The sequence below is a fragment of the Candoia aspera genome, chromosome 2 (genome assembly GCF_035149785.1).
Source record: "Candoia aspera isolate rCanAsp1 chromosome 2, rCanAsp1.hap2, whole genome shotgun sequence".
Lineage (NCBI taxonomy): Eukaryota > Metazoa > Chordata > Lepidosauria > Squamata > Boidae > Candoia > Candoia aspera.
The window spans coordinates 23714833-23731360 of record NC_086154.1 but is presented as its reverse complement, the minus strand read 5'-3'; the positions used below and the strand labels follow the sequence as shown (position 1 = coordinate 23731360).

Genomic DNA, 16528 nt, shown 5'->3' with positions numbered 1-16528 from the left:
AGGTGTGCTGAACCTGTAAATGAGCTAACCGAACATCACATTTGTGCAAGAAGCGCATCATAAAAAGGGGGTCCATAAATTCACTGAATTGGAAAAACCAGTTTCCCTGAGAAATTTAGTTACCATGACAATTTATAATAAGATGCTGTTACAGGTGGGGGGGAAAAAAGTGTGTTGAGGAGAGAAGGACTGACAATGTTGATTAATAAGCTAGCAAGTTGCAACTGAATTTAAAGTTTTCCTCCAGCTTAACCGGCCCGTTAATATTCCACAAACCTGGGCAATGTGCTCTGATAGCAAGGTAACTTCTATGACAAATGTACTCTCCAATCTGTGCACCAGTCAGGCAGCTATAAAAATCAGAATAATTCATGCAAAGATTTCCATTATGTTTCTAAAAACACTTATTTACATTTTAAATCGCAGAGCAGACAATATGAAATATCCTTCATTTAGACAGGTGTAAGTAAGAAAACAGATGCCTTCATCAAGCAAGAAACAATTCAGTGAACAATAACGGCAGCAATAATAATGGAAGGGGAGGGAAAACTTTGCCATCTCTTGGATTAAAGACTTTGGGTCACTAAGTAACTTACTTGGAAAAACACAGCCATGGTTCCTATGATCCTTTTTTCTTGGATCGCTGTCCCAAAGCTGTCAAAGTCATCTGGGTTGTAGAAATAAATCTGCATCTGTGAAAAATGGGAGAAAAAGGCATTTCTGAGAACTTGAAGGCAAGATAATGTGTTGCTTTTGTCAACCCAGGAGAGAAAAGATTAAATCTCTGGCTTAGTCATGAAGTTCACTGACAAAATCTCATTTTCTTTCCCTCTCCTGCTGCCTCACCTATGTTATTTTATTATTACTATTACTTACAGGGTTAGGAGGATTAGATGATATACAGGAAGATGTATGAAAGAGCAGTTTCAATTTAGAACCCATTGCTCTTAATAATAGATGCAGAACTTTTAAGACTAAGCTATAGCATCTAGTTACAATAGGCATCCAAGAGGTCAGGAGAGAGATAATGGAGTCATATGACAACTGTGAACCCTGGAGCCCCTTTTTGATAGATCCCTGCTCTCATTTAGTCACTTCCATGGTCCCAGATGCCGGCTGAACAACAGACCAAGAGTCCCCTGGTTTTAAAGATGAGACTATATGTGATGAAGAGGCACACATGTCATCAACCGTTGATAGTGACAGGGACTCCCCTGAACTTCAAATCTGTTTCCTATCAGATCACACAGTATGTACACATATGGTATAAATAAGACGGAATGTCTGAACAGTTCTGTCTTCAGGGAAGAGAGATTGGTTGGCGTGGAAGCACATTAGAGAGTTGAAGTGATGTACAACTTACACAAATATGAAGGCGATCAAACAGCAGCTTTACTCCATCTGCTCTTCTGCAGGAGCCATCCTAATTTATTAACTGAAAGGCACCACAAATTAGGGGCAGGCATCCACAAGCAACATGTGGGTGGCCTTCTGTGTTGAATAACCAACACCTGTGCATTGATTGCTGTTCTGTGATAATAAACCCTTGGTGTGTTAGCAACATCTGCACTCCAATATTGTCTTCATCCACAAGGGTGCCTTCAGCAGTAGTATCACCTATATTTGGCAATTTCCAAGTAAGTAAGTGTGTTAGTCTGCAGAAGTGAGATCACAATAATTGATGGTCATGCTGGATTGGGATTCAGCAGAGGCAAAAACTATTCTTGCTGTGTATCAAGATATTACAGTTTTTATCACCGTAGTAAAGTAGATAATTGATTTACAGGTAGTCCTCATTTAGCAACCACATTTGGGACTGGCAACTTGGTTGTTAAGTAAAGTGGTCGCTAAGTGAAACTGCAACTGTGCTTGCGATCTTACTCCAGTTTTCTTTTGGTTTACGGGCCTGCAAAGGTCATAAATTTTAAATTTAGTTTTTAAATTTCAAAGTTACTTTTTCATCATTGTCATAACTGCAAACGGTCACTAAACAAGGCAGTTGCTAAATGAGGACTACCAGTATCTATTGGTAGTATTGTCTGTAATGTTGCGTTTGGCAGCAATTCTCCAGAATGACTTCTTTAGCCTTCCTTGCAGATGCCCGGAATTGAAATTATTTGCCAGAAATCTTGGACTATTTTGTAAGAAGAGCATATATGCCACTGAGCTTCTAATTATATCTCCCTTCTTGCCAATAAAACATATATTCTGAAATTATGAGCTTTAGATATTCTAATACTGCCTTCCCCATCTGATATTCACAGAGTTCTTAGCTAGTATGACCTATGGTGGAATTGTTTGGAGTTACAGTACCTTCTCATCAGAAGGGCGCTAGGTCCTACTGCTTTGATTTCCAAATCTGAAACAGTTTGTCTTTGGAAGCTCAAAACCATCATGATTCTTTTCTCCCAAGGCTCTTAGTTGGTATAAAAGTAATGCAGAGCAGGGGAGTTATGAACTGTGCTTGTGATATTCTAGTTTAATCCTCCATTACAACATTCCCCATAATAAAGAGTTACCTCTATCTATTTCAAAAATGTCAGGATATTCTTCTTTACCTCCTAATATTTCAGAATAATCCAGTTAATGAATTTTAATTTGATTTGACTTCTATGCTCCAAATTAGCACATTTTCATATCTAATCTATTACCCTGAAGAGCAGGTGTACCCTGCTTTAACTATGAAAACAAAAGCATTCCGAATTCTGGAAATGGCACTAACAGGAAATTGTTCAATAGCCAACTATTTGTGCTGTATTCTTGAATCCAGTAATGCCATGAGTTAGGACTTTCAGCAGAATGAGGCCCTCCAAACAAAGCAGAATTTCTTTCCCAGATGTAATGGTCTATGAGAATGTCCTTGAGAGATAGGAGGAGGAGCAGAAGGAGCAGGAGCAGACTAGGCAATGGTCAGATAAGAGGGAGCTGCGCCCACAGAAGCAATGTGGGTGTGGCAAACATCTCAGAAGGGACCCTCCCTAGTTTCTTAGACTATAAAGGTGAGGCGGGGGGGACAGAGGTACAAGATTCTATACTGTAAGTTTATAATAAAGGTAGTGTTAGTCATGGTTGGTACTTCTTGCCTGGACTACCTCTAAGGGCCGTTATCAGATCTGAAGTGGGTGAAATATTACAAGGTGCCATCTCATGTGCGTATGTCGGTATAAATCAGAGTGGAACATTACACAAGTGCACCAAATGCTTTTGCCAACCTTATCTTTTTATTTCCTGATGAAGACCATGGGAATTCAGCAGAGAATACATTGGCTTGGCAGAGCTAGAAGGTAAGTGTTAATTGTGTTGACTTCTTATTCCCAGCTTCATAGATCATTCACAATCCCATACAAATTAACAGCCCCCAGGTTTGGGAAAAACTCAATTTATACCAAAAAATTCAACATGATATATTCATGCACTGATGTTCAAATTAAACACAATTTCGCCTTCAGTTGGACTGCCTGAGTTCCATTTACCTGAAATCAATAAAACCGCCAAGTTAATAAGTATGCATTACATTTTATTGCTCATTCACAATAAACTAAATTCCAACCTTTCTCAAATAAAATTCATAAACATATTTACAACATATTATGGTGGAATAATAATATTCAGTAAATGCCGAACAATTTCAGATCATCTTGATAATGTTTTAAGGAAATTCATATTTTTGGTATGTGTCCATAAGTATAAAGAAGGGCATTGATTTGATCCAGTGTTTTACAAATACAATATTTGATATCATCATCATCTTCATCATCATCATCATCAGTGGTCTTCCTGGATGTGGATAAAACTTTTGACATGGTATATCGGAACTATCTGAAACAAATGTTGTTCAAATACAAATTGCTTCTGTTTTTTGTCAACTGGATCAACATTTTGCACTAGGGAGATTAAAAATGGATTTCTTCTACATTTATGAAGATATTGTCCTGTTTAGACTATGAGATGGCCAGGCAGAATTACTAATAAAATTCTTTATTGAAACAACTGTTGACAATAACACAAGTCCTTGTAATAGATTAGGCAATGAAATCTGATCAAGTCCACCCAGGTTGCAAAGGACACTCAGGCAACACTGCAGGTTCAGACCATGGCAAACAGCGAGGCAGAACTCTGCTAGTTCTCTGATTGAAGCTGCAAGACTTGAAGGAGCTAGGGTGCATGGCAAAGGGGAGGCTTGGCACACAAGTCTGCAAATGGGCATGCAGGTTGGACCAGGCTGGAACACAGAGGCTAGACAAGGCTGGACCTGGCTGAAGCGTCAAGGCAAGGCTTGGATCTGGAGACAAGGCTGGACTTGGCTGAAGCGTCAAGGCAAGGCTTGGATCTGGAGACAAGGCTGGGCTGGGCTGAAGCATCAAGGCAAGGCTTGGATCTGAAGACAAGGCTGGGCTGGGCTGGAATGTCTTTGCAAGGCTCGGAAACTATATTCTATTGCAAACAGTTGAGACAGTGGCCACATACACCTAGATTTAAGGATATCCATCATACTTCTGAAACCATAAAGACCAACATTTATCAACTCCAGTATCCAGAGTCACCTTATAAATCGAACAAATAAATAAAATCCTCTTTCCAGTACTGGCAAGCCAAATATCTTTGGAAACATTATAATAATGGCATGAAAAGAATAGTTCTCCAACGTTTGGCTCAGATATATACCCTGTTCACACATCATAATAAGTCACAAAGCTTGGTTAGAGCACCCAAATACACTGATACCCATTGATAAAACTGTGTGCCCTCAGATGGGCATTGCAAGTATGGACAGTTCCATACAGTAATGGCCCCATATCCTGCATTTGGCTGCCATGTTAACCTGTAAATAAAGTACATGCAGATGTTCTTGGAACAAATCAATCAATCCTTAAGGATTATTGTGTGCGCTGCAAGTCATATTTGGACGATGTTGGGATGGAACCATAATTCTGACTCTTATTCACACAACCAATGTGAACCACCAATTTACAAATAACAAGTAATAACCTTCTCCTCCTTTTGAAATCATGGGCCATTGATGGTGTTGACACTTTAAATCAACTCATTGCAAATTACGTTTATAAACGTAAGTTATTAACTGAAAGGCATCCAAGTTACTAGTCATTATGAAAAACAATGGTTTCCTGCTATAAGATGGAGTGAGCTAAATTCCTCTCATTAATTTATCCTTGTTCACATGTACTAAAAAGGACATAAAATTGTGTCCTCCTGGTTTTAAACTAACTCCAGTTCCCCATTAGTGGGACGCGGTGGCGCTGCGGGTTAAACCGCTGAGCTGCCGATCGGAAGGTCGGCGGTTCGAAACCGTGTGGCGGGGTGAGCTCCCATTGCTAGTCCCAGCTCCTGCTCACCTAGCAGTTCGAAAACATGCAAATGTGAGTAGATCAATAGGTACCGCTTCGGCGGGAAGGTAACGGCGTTCCGAGTTGTCATGCTGGCCACATGACCCGGAAGTGTCTATGACAACGCCGGCTCCAAGGCTTAGAAACGGAGATGAGCACCGCCCCCTAGAGTCGGACACGACTGGACTTTACGTCAAGGGAAACCTTTACCTTTACCTTTTTACCAGTTCCCCATAATGCATGATGCCAAAGAGCTTTAGTATGTTTAAACTATGAATCATTAAAAGAAGCTAGGAACAAATCAACTGTCAGAGACCTTCATAAGGTAAAGGACAAGTGACAGGCTTTCTGACCACCAATTTTGCATTCAAAAGCTGCTCTTCCAGACAGAGAGAGAAGAGCTGTGCCTGGATTGCAGCTGAGATAAGCTGGAAAATGAAAACCTGGAGGGCCAACTTACTTATAGTTTTTCTCAACTCCCTTGTTCTGTTTGTAAACAATAATTTGTGCCCAAGGGAATCCTAACAGTTCTATTCTTCCTACTCAGCTGGGGACCCTCTACAAGGTTGCCTGGAAACTACCTATAATTCAGGTTTAGAAAAAAAAGCAAATCACTAAAATATGTTTTATTTAGATCTCCCACTGAAAGTTACTCCTTCAGTGAGCGAGTAAAAAAACATAAATAGGAATCAGGATTTCCAGGAACTGTCGCTACAGTTTGCTGCACTATTTTTTTCACTATTGATTATTTTTATTTAAAATATTTATATGCTACCTGCCATGCCATGCATTTCCTAGCAGCATATGAAACTGAAATGTATATTAAAACTGTGATCATATAAAAAAATGCATAATACATTTTTTTTTAGTGTGATGGGCACATTTTAAAATAATGTAAAAATGCCCAGCCTATGAGTACTTCCGTTAAGGTGTACCAATTAATTTTCTTCAGCATTCCTAACATGGTGCTCCCTGGTGATACGTTGTTGGTTCCAGATGATGGAAATTGTAGTCCAACAATATGGTTTGGGAAGGCTGCTTCAGGTTTTTACCCCAAAAAGCTTTTTGAAAACAGTCAGTCTTATAATGAACCAGCCAGCTAGCCACGGAGGCAATAATTAAGTGGGCTGACAGAGAGCCAAATTATTTGGGGAAGAATTCAGGGTAAAAAGGATTCCAAGTGCAGAATATTGGAGGAAGTATTTGGAGCGATTTGCTTTGATTCAGTGGAGCTAACTATTAAACAGACTAATCTTTAATTATTATCACCTCTCTCAGCTGTCATGTGGAAAAGAATTATTCTCAACCACCATTTGCCGCGGAATATGAAATCCTTACTCAGAACCAGATTGTATGCAAAGTCTCTATATCCATGTAACAAATATCTTTGTGAGGTTTTAAACATGACAAAAATATTTAGGGAACTGAGAGTTTTATCACGGTGTATTTGGTTTCTTGTTGCTGGAATTCAGCAGACTTTGCAGCCTGACTACCATTTTCAAACCAAATTTAAGGAACTCAGGACATAATGACTTTATGGCCACAATCCTGCAAACAGAGAAACACGCTTAAACCTACTGCTTTCAAATGGCTTAAGCATACTTAATATTGTACTGGGCTACGATTTACCTTTTACATTGCTCCAACTGATCAAATGTTAAAGCCAGAGGGCTAGAAACTTAAATGTTTTCAGAGGATTAAAAAAAAAAGAAGAAGCAAGGAGCAAAGGCTTTCCCTAATCTAATCGTTTTCTTCTGTTTTAAGGGCAAGATGATTAACTAGATGACGCAATATCCCAAACAGTATCTTTTGCTAAAATTCGTTAAGAACGTGGAACCCATGTAAGTCTGCTTATAAGTGAACTACTCTTAGTCTTCCATCGTGGCCAAAAAAAAATAGTTCCAAGGAATCGACATTTCTGGTAACAGATCTTTCCCCCATTTATTTTTATAACATTAACTATATACTCCCTTGGCACTCTATGAATTGAAAATTAATTCTTCATTATCTTCTTGCTCATTTTTAAAAACTATTTAAGCTCATGGCTATCACTTTGCTGAGTTGCAGTGTTGTAAGAGTGGGAGACAAAATATCTCACTCCTCTGTCTCCAAACCATTAATAATTTAAAGAACAACAACAATCTATCACTTTCCCACTTACTCATCTTTTTATGTCAAATGAAAAGCCACAAATGCTTCGGCATTAGCTGTAACCCTTTCAGAATTTGAGTTGCTAATTTCTGTAGCTTGTCACATACTATTTATGTATTTATCTTGCTTCTTCTGAATTACCCTTGGGCTAATGCAATTCACAGTTTGAGATGCTGACAGATAAACCAATAGATAAATACAAAAGAAAAATGGATGCAGACTAAAGAGGAAAGTACCAATTTTTGCATATTATAATGACAATTAGGTTGAATAGATTGTGAGCATTCTTATGACCGAAAGAGCCAAGTGATGTTGTTTCCAACTGGACTGGTAGAATGAGACCTGCTATTTCATTTTCCCTTTGTTCCACCCAGGTGGAATTAATCTTTCCTTTCCTTCCCCTTTACAACCAGCCCTTCATCCATAAATCTCAGGGTGAAACGCAATCAATAAAACAAACCAACTTAAGCTCCTAAAACAATAAATCACAAAATAAACCAAAAAATAAAGCACAACTATTATACAATCAACAAAAGCCAACAGCTTGGGAGACTAGCCAGATCTTAACTTGGCAGAAAAATAAAAATACTCTCGATGGCACCTAGGCCAATGTGGGGAGAAGATTCCATGACTAAGGTGCCACAATCAAAAAGACCCTGTCTTAAGTATTGTATAGTAGAATTATGCCTCAGTCGATTCTAATACTCAGGGAGATCTTAGTATTGGATAGATGAGCTGCTTGCACAAACACTGAGCCTCAAACTATTTAAGGTAGAGTTTGGCAAGACAGCACCTATGAACATCAGGACATTCCCTAGTATATCCAATGGTTACTCACATGATTAAATACAAATAAAAATAATCACATACACCTCAAGAAAACTTTCACAAACATACTTTAAAAAGTACTGAAAGCTTGTAAGATTTTGTGATTGTGCCAAATTTCAGACAATTGGGGTGCGCACCTGGGCTATTGTACAATATCATGGATCCCTCCCCCTTAAACTGTTGTTGTTGTTGTTTATTCGTTTAGTCGCTTCCGACTCTTCGTGACTTCATGGACCAGCCCACGCCAGAGCTTCCTGTCGGTCGTCAACACCCCCAGCTCCCCCAGGGACGAGTCTGTCACCTCTAGAATATCATCCATCCATCTTGCCCTTGGTCGGTCCCTCTTCCTTTTGCCTTCCACTCTCCCTAGCATCAGCATCTTCTCCAGGGTGTCCTGTCTTCTCATTATGTGGCCAAAGTATTTCAGTTTTGCCTTTAATATCATTCCCTCAAGTGAGCAGTCTGGCTTTATTTCCTGGAGGATGGACTGGTTGGATCTTCTTGCAGTCCAAGGCACTCTCAGAATTTTCCTCCAACACCACAGTTCAAAAGCATCGATCTTCCTTCGCTCAGCCTTCCTTATGGTCCAGCTCTCGCAGCCATATGTTACTACAGGGAACACCATTGCTTTAACTATGCGGGCCTTTGTTGTCAGTGTGATGTCTCTGCTCTTAACTATTTTATCGAGATTTGTCATTGCTCTTCTTCCAAGGATTAAGCGTCTTCTGATTTCCTGACTGCAGTCAGCATCTGCAGTAATCTTTGCACCTAGGAATACAAAGTCTTTCACTGCTTCTACATTTTCTCCCTCTATTTGCCAGTTATCAATCAAGCTGGTTGCCATAATCTTGGTTTTTTTGAGGTTTAGCTGCAAACCAGCTTTTGCACTTTCTTCTTTCACCTTCATCATAAGGCTCCTCAGTTCCTCTTCACTTTCGGCCATCAAAGTGGTATCATCTGCATATCTGAGATTGTTAATGTTTCTTCCAGAGATTTTAACTCCAGCCTTGGATTCCTCAAGGCCAGCTTGTCGCATGATGTGTTCTGCATACAAGTTGAATAGGTAGGGTGAGAGTATACAGCCCTGCCGTACTCCTTTCCCAATCTTAAACCAGTCTGTTGTTCCGTGGTCTGTTCTTACTGTTGCTACTTGGTCGTTATACAGATTCTTCAGGAGGCATACAAGATGACTTGGTATCCCCATACCACTAAGAACTTGCCACAATTTGTTATGGTCCACACAGTCAAAGGCTTTAGAATAGTCAATAAAACAGAAATAGATGTTTTTCTGAAACTCCATGGCTTTTTCCATTATCCAGCGGATATTGGCAATTTGGTCTCTAGTTCCTCTGCCTTTTCTAAACCCAGCTTGTACGTCTGGCAATTCTCGCTCCATGAACTGCTGAAGTCTACCTTGCAGGATCTTGAGCATTACCTTACTGGCATGTGAAATGAGTGCCACTGTTCGATAGTTTGAACATTCTTTCGTGTTTCCCTTTTTTGGTATGGGGATATAAGTTGATTTTTTCCAGTCTGATGGCCATTCTTGTGTTTTCCAAATTTGCTGGCATATAGCATGCATTACCTTGACAGCATCATCTTGCAAGATTTTGAACAGTTCAGCTGGGATGCCGTCGTCCCCTGTTGCCTTGTTATTAGCAATGCTTCTTAAGGCCCACTCAACCTCACTCTTCAGGATGTCTGGCTCTAGCTCACTGACCACACCGTCAAAGCTATCCCCGATATTGTTATCCTTCCTATACAGGTTTTCTGTATATTCTTGCCACCTTTTCTTGATCTCTTCTTCTTCTGTTAGGTCCTTGCCATCTTTGTTTTTGATCATACACATTTTTGCCTGGAATTTACCTCCAATGTTTCTAATTTTCTGGAAGAGGTCTCTTGTCCTTCCTATTCTATTGTCTTCTTCCACTTCCGCGCATTGCTTGTTTAAAAATAATTCCTTATCTCTTCTGGCTAACCTCTGGAATTTTGCATTTAATTGGGCATATCTCCCCCTATCACTGTTGCCTTTTGCTTTCCTTCTTTCTTGGGCTACTTCTAGTGTCTCAGCAGACAGCCATTTTGCCTTCTTGGTTTTCTCTTTCTTTGGGATGTATTTTGTTGCCGCCTCCTGAACAATGCTGCCAACTTCTGTCCAGAGTTCTTCCGGGACCCTATCTACTAAGTCCAGTCCCTTAAATCTATTCTTCACCTCCACTGCATATTCCTTAGGAATATTACTGAGCTCATATCTAGCTGATCTGTGGGTCCTCCCTAATCTCTTTAGTCTGATCCTAAATTGTGCAAGAAGAAGTTCGTGATCTGAACTACAGTCAGCTCCAGGCCTTGTTTTTACCGACTGTACAGATGTCCGCCACCTTTGGCTGCAAAGGATGTAATCAATCTGATTTCGGTGTTGTCCATCTGGTGAAGTCCATGTATAAAGCCGTCTCTTAGGTTGTTGGAAGAGAGTGTTTGTTATGCAGAGTGAATTGTCTTGGCAAAATTCTATCAGCCTGTGTCCTGCTTCGTTTTGTTCTCCCAGGCCATACTTACCTGTAATTCGAGGTGTCATTTGACTGCTCACCTTAGCATTCCAGTCTCCTGTGATGAAAATAACATCTCTTTTAGGCGTGTTGTCCAGTAGGTGCTGCAGATCCTCATAGAACTGCTCTACTTCAGCTTCTTCAGCATTTGTGGTTGGGGCGTATATTTGGATCACTGTGATGTTAGATGGCTTGCCCTGAATTCGAATTGAGATCATTCTATCATTTTTTGGGTTGTATCCAAGCACTGCTTTAGCCACTTTACTATTAATTATGAAGGCTACTCCATTTCTTCTGTGGTCCTCTTGTCCGCAGTAGTAGATCTGGTGGTCATTTGATGTGAAGTGGCCCATTCCAGTCCATTTCAGTTCACTGACGCCCAGAATGTCTATCTTTAATCTTGACATCTCACCAATAACCACATCCAATTTGCCCTGGCTCATAGATCTTACATTCCAGGTTCCAATGGTGTGTTGATCCTTAGAACATCGGATTCGCTGTTCACCACCAGCACCGTCGGCCGCTAGCCGTCCTTTCGGCTTTGAGCTAGCTGCGTCATCACGTCTGGGGCTAGTTGAGCTCATCCTCTGTTCCTCCCCAGTAGCATTTTGACCATCTTCCGACCTGGGGGTCTCATCTTCCGATGGTATACCGACATATCTCTGGTTGTACTGATCCATTTAGTTTTCACGGCAAGAATACTGAGGTGGGTTGCCATTACCTTCCCCAGGGATCGCATTTAGTCTGACCTCTCTGTCATGACCTTCCCGTCTTGGGTGGCCCTTCACGGTTTAGCTCATGGCATCATTGAGGTGCTCAAGCTCCAGCACCACGACAAGGTAACGATCCTTTGCTGAAGCTTAAACTGTTAACCCCACTTTAAATTTTAAACATGATTACCAGAACCTTTAAGTTAGAAGTATATTGAAAGCCTGAACAAAAAAGAGTACTAATTGCACCTTCCAAGTCCTATCCAAAGTCTGAGCCACATTTATTTGATTCCCAGGCTTGGGAATCACTGATCAATGAAGCATTCAGCTTGTTGGGATTCAGCCTCCCTTGGTGGTCCTCAGCTAACCTACTACAACATTGTGATAGCAATCCAGCAACCAGCATAGCCTTGCCCAACTCTAATGATAGGGAAAACAGCCAATACTGAAATGTACTATATCTTGTCACTGGATGGGTTTGCTCACACTCGACAGATAAACACACATCCATCTATATTCTTCTATGTGTCATGACTACCTTGGGCTGTGAAGAGATAGATGAAATTACAGCAGAGAGCAAGGAAACTGATTTCAGCGTGTAGGATTTCAGAGTCAATTATATCCCACCTCTTCAAACTCAGTGGACTCTCTTGGCAATCCCTAATTCTGAACCCTGAGGAGCATCAGTACCACCATCATGTGAAGGAAGAGAGGGCTGAATCCTGCAGGAGTGTTCAGTTATGAAGCCAAGCTCCTTGGATGTAACAGCCTCAAGAATGTCCCCTGTGAGAAGCAGTAATGAGTGTTAACCAAGTCTGAGAGGAGCTCAGGTCCTTGACGCCCACACAACAGGCTAGTCCAGTTCTTGGAAATATTTGTGTCAGCCCACTCAGTACTTCCATCTTCTTTTACCAAACAAGTTCCTATCTGCAAAGAACTTCCTGTCTAGCAATTCCGTCATATGGGAAGAGCTAGATAAGAAAGCAGTTGTCTGTATTGCACTTCATCTATTCATACAGTATGAAATGCATTTTCTGAAACTCCTCCCTGGTACAGTAAAACTGGTGGTAGTTAAATTGATGGTAAGATGTGTTTCTTTTGATGTTGACTGAGCCAACATCTGGGCAATTCAATCAGTTGTGCTTTATGAAGAAACAATAACCTTAAGTGAAGACAGCTTTTGGTATGGGGGTCAACAGCTACATGCCAAGAAAATTACAATCAATTCAGCAACCTATACATGTCCATATCATAGCACAGTCATGTATGACATTGGCATCGATCCATATGAAGACAATTTTCTGAAATAATATGCACCCCCACAACCCTAGTCATGAGTTTTAGGCAGCTTAGTTGGATTCAGCACTATATATTACGTTCGTTTGTATTTCTATAATGAAACTGCCTTAGCGTTTTTGTTTTTCATGACATGAAACTTTTTTTCTGCCCCAAAATTGCTTTGTACTCAGAGTAACAACCATATGATTCACCATGAAATGAAGTCTGGAAAATCATTTTGGATAAATGGAACTATAAATTCAATACTATTTCCATGACAACATAGATTGTAACACTGTGCCACCAGTAAAACCTTATAAATCATTCAAAACAAACAAGAAATCTGCAATAAGTTTTCTATTTCAAAACATACAAGATATATGAATTATAGCATTGTGGCTATTAACTCACTAGAAATTTAACTTCCATCTCTCTTTCTCCTCTAAAAATCTTCTCTTTGTCTTAAAATAAGTTTTCCAAATTCAGGCCATATTGATTGGAAAGAAAACTACCTTGTTACCTATTAAGACTAACAAACATGCTAAGTCATACACATTTGCAGATCATGTCCTGCATCACTATAGGAACAGAAGTACTTGTACATTATTTGTACAGCATATTTGGTTAATAGTAGGGTCAGACAGGAGCTGCAATTAACAATTTTTGGAGGGGAGTGCTGTAGTAGGTGGGAGGGATGATTCAAAATAAGTGTGGCCATGTTACACATATAGTGAGGCCAGAATTTCTTAAGGAGTTAAAGTTTTTTGAAGGAATTATGGAGTTTGTCATTTATTTGTTGGATTTATAGCTTCCCTTTCCTCCATGAGCTCCAGGTTGTAAATATAGTATTCCTATCTTTGTTCATTTATTTATTTGATTTCTATAGCCACCCATCTCAACAAGTGACTCTGGGCGGCTTACAACAATAAAACAATAAAACAATTAAAACAATTATAATTAAAAACAGTTAAAATATAAAATAAATACAAAATAAATATATATGGCTGCCAAGTGAGCAATGCATAGATATTAATACAGCCAAGAGACCAGGCCCGGGCACAAAGCCAGGTCTTTATGGCCTTACGAAAAGCCAACAGGGTCAGGGACATCCTAATTTCTGGAGGGAGGATGTTCCAGAGGGCAGGCGCTACGGAGGAGAAGGCATTTCCATTATTCCCCACACAAACACAGTTTAGTAGATTAGTTTAAATATATTAAACCCAATATAGGGTTTACAGTATAAACTACCTTAAAATGGAGACCATTCCACCAATTTTCAGAGGCAATGGTCAGGGGGTTTGGGGAGTAATTCTTGTCATTAATCTTGTTTAAATCACTGCATTTCATACTATAGCATATTGGAAGACATTCAAAGAATTGCCTCGCACCCACTTTTAAAGCTCTTTCCTGGACCAAACAACCAGAAATCAAATCCCAAGTAACCACTAGGAATGGCTCCTCAGCACAAGGAATCCACAAAGAATCCCAGAAAGCTGTGTGGAAACATCTGTCCAGATATATTGTCTTTACACTAACCAAGACCCCAAGATTATAGTGGACAGGATTCTTAAGTTTCAGAAAGTAATGGAATGTGTGTTCCTGGATGCCAAGATTAAGAAGTGAAAATGTGACCTCACGTGCCATTTAGTTTGATTTTTAAAAGGGTGTTTAAACATATTTTCTTTCTTCAGCCTGCCTAAGCCCCGGATGTGATGTAGAAGTCAAAATAAAGGAATTGTTAAGATTAACATCCCAAAGCTTCATCTTTTTTAGCAAGCCATTGTTGAAGATATTCTCCACAAATTTCCCACAGACATCATTTTTTCTGCCACATGAAGGCTTTCCTGCCAGGAAACAAAATACCCTTCAAGCCAGCCAAACCCACAAAGAATATTACCTTCCTGAGGAAAGGTAGGTTCATGAAATACTGAATGTTTTGATAAAACTCAACACTTTGGCAAGAAGGAAGGAGGCTGGGTGAGGTGAAAACTTGCAGTTAATGGAATTTGTCTTCAGTGTCAACAGAACATGACTCAAAATACTCAGATTCCTTTGAAAGTGTGTTCAATTCATTACATGCCAAGCCCTTCTCAGAATTAAGAGGCTTGCCTCTGAGGGACCCGCCTCTTCCTAAAATGTCAAAAGGAGACAAAGAATGTTTCCTGGAACAAAGACACAGACAGAATCCCAAGACTTGCCAAATCATTGCCAGCAAAAAAAGAAAGAAAAAAAAGAAAATCCTTAAATGTTCCGAAGAGATACAGTCTTTTCTTTAAAAAGATATTCTTAAAATTCTGCTAAAACATCTTTTAAAAATATATAAAGAATGAGAATATTTTTCCTATGCATTCTCTTTTTTCAAAGATAACTTTCTGCTATCCACCATGGGACTTCAACCTCCTTCCAGGGCATCGTATCAAGGCTGTTTAATTCTGTTCCTAGCCTGGTCTTGAGCAACAGGTAGACCAAATGAGCTAGGTGCTAGTATCAAAATACTTACACTGTTACATAACTGAATAATAGTATTTCTACCATGCACCAATACAAGGAAACATAAAGCTGTCATCTCCTGATCTAGGACTACGCCAGTTACAAGATACTGTATGTTGAGCCTTCCCACTCAGATGGCAAATTGGAAGTCCTGTTGGAATGGATAAGACTTCCTACTTAGCCGAAGACTCTGTAAGAAGCCACAAAACAGTTGACTTCCTAGAGCAAGCACACTGTCTGCCACCTGCTGCTAGAATTTGGCCCCTCCTTCTGAGCTACCTGGTCAGGTGTTCTATATTTTGATGACCTTGGCAGTTCAGCAATGGAAACAGAAGACAAAAAGAGTGATAGCTCTAGCCAGGCACTCCATAGTCACCTGCTGGAGCTCCAGATTCAGCAGCAACCTTCTACAGGCTAGACTGAAATGGTGCAAAAATAGCTGGTGAATTTAAAATGCTATAGTCAAATGTTTATGGCTTTCATGTATTGTGGTTTAGATTTAGGTCACACACAATACATAGGAATGGTTTCACTCACAGTCTACCTGGTGGAAATGCTGTTTGTATCTCTTGAAAACTCTTCTGGGCTTTGAGAAAGGGTTATCATTGTCTGTTGAACTGCAAATTGTATGAGCAATTACAGTGAAAGAAATTTGTCGGAAGAGTTATTTATCTTCAGCATTTGATTGATACTGGTCACAATATACCCATCTCTATCCTGACAGAATCATCATTTCAGTAATGATAGAACAAAATTCTAAATGGCAAGAAAACTATCTGGAACAAAGAACGTAAAGGGACAAAAGGTAACTGAATTTCATGTGAGCTCCTTTCGGCGACTATTTCAGATTTCTAATAAAATGGAACAACAACAACAACAACAAAAGGCTAGCCATTAAAAGGGAGTTCAGACACAGTAGGCCTTTGTTTGTGAGTAGTTGGGCTTGTTACTTGCCCTTGGCCTGATACCTTGAATTTACAATCCATTTCGTTCCAGATGGAGCAGTGAGTCCAGAAACGTGGATGAGAGCTGGCAATACAATTACTGCCATGAAGGACTGAATACTTGTTGTTCATGTGACTCTTTCTTTGATTTCTGAATGGGCTTTCTCTTTTAATTAGATTAAGGGGAGTCACTCCTAGAGAACTGCGTAGCTGAATGCCCTGTCACCGCCCAATCT

General features: G+C 39.9%; 1 protein-coding gene across 7 annotated transcripts in view; it reads right to left on the bottom strand.

The window, feature by feature from the left end:
- Window positions 1-16528, bottom strand: part of PTPRG (protein tyrosine phosphatase receptor type G) — a 655485-nt gene that overhangs the window by 193570 nt on the left and 445387 nt on the right. For all 7 annotated transcript variants that reach the window (XM_063291516.1, XM_063291515.1, XM_063291518.1 and 4 more), the window contains exon 5: window positions 597-692. In XM_063291516.1, the coding sequence (XP_063147586.1) occupies window positions 597-692 (96 nt within the window). The remainder of the gene's footprint in view (window positions 1-596; window positions 693-16528) is intronic.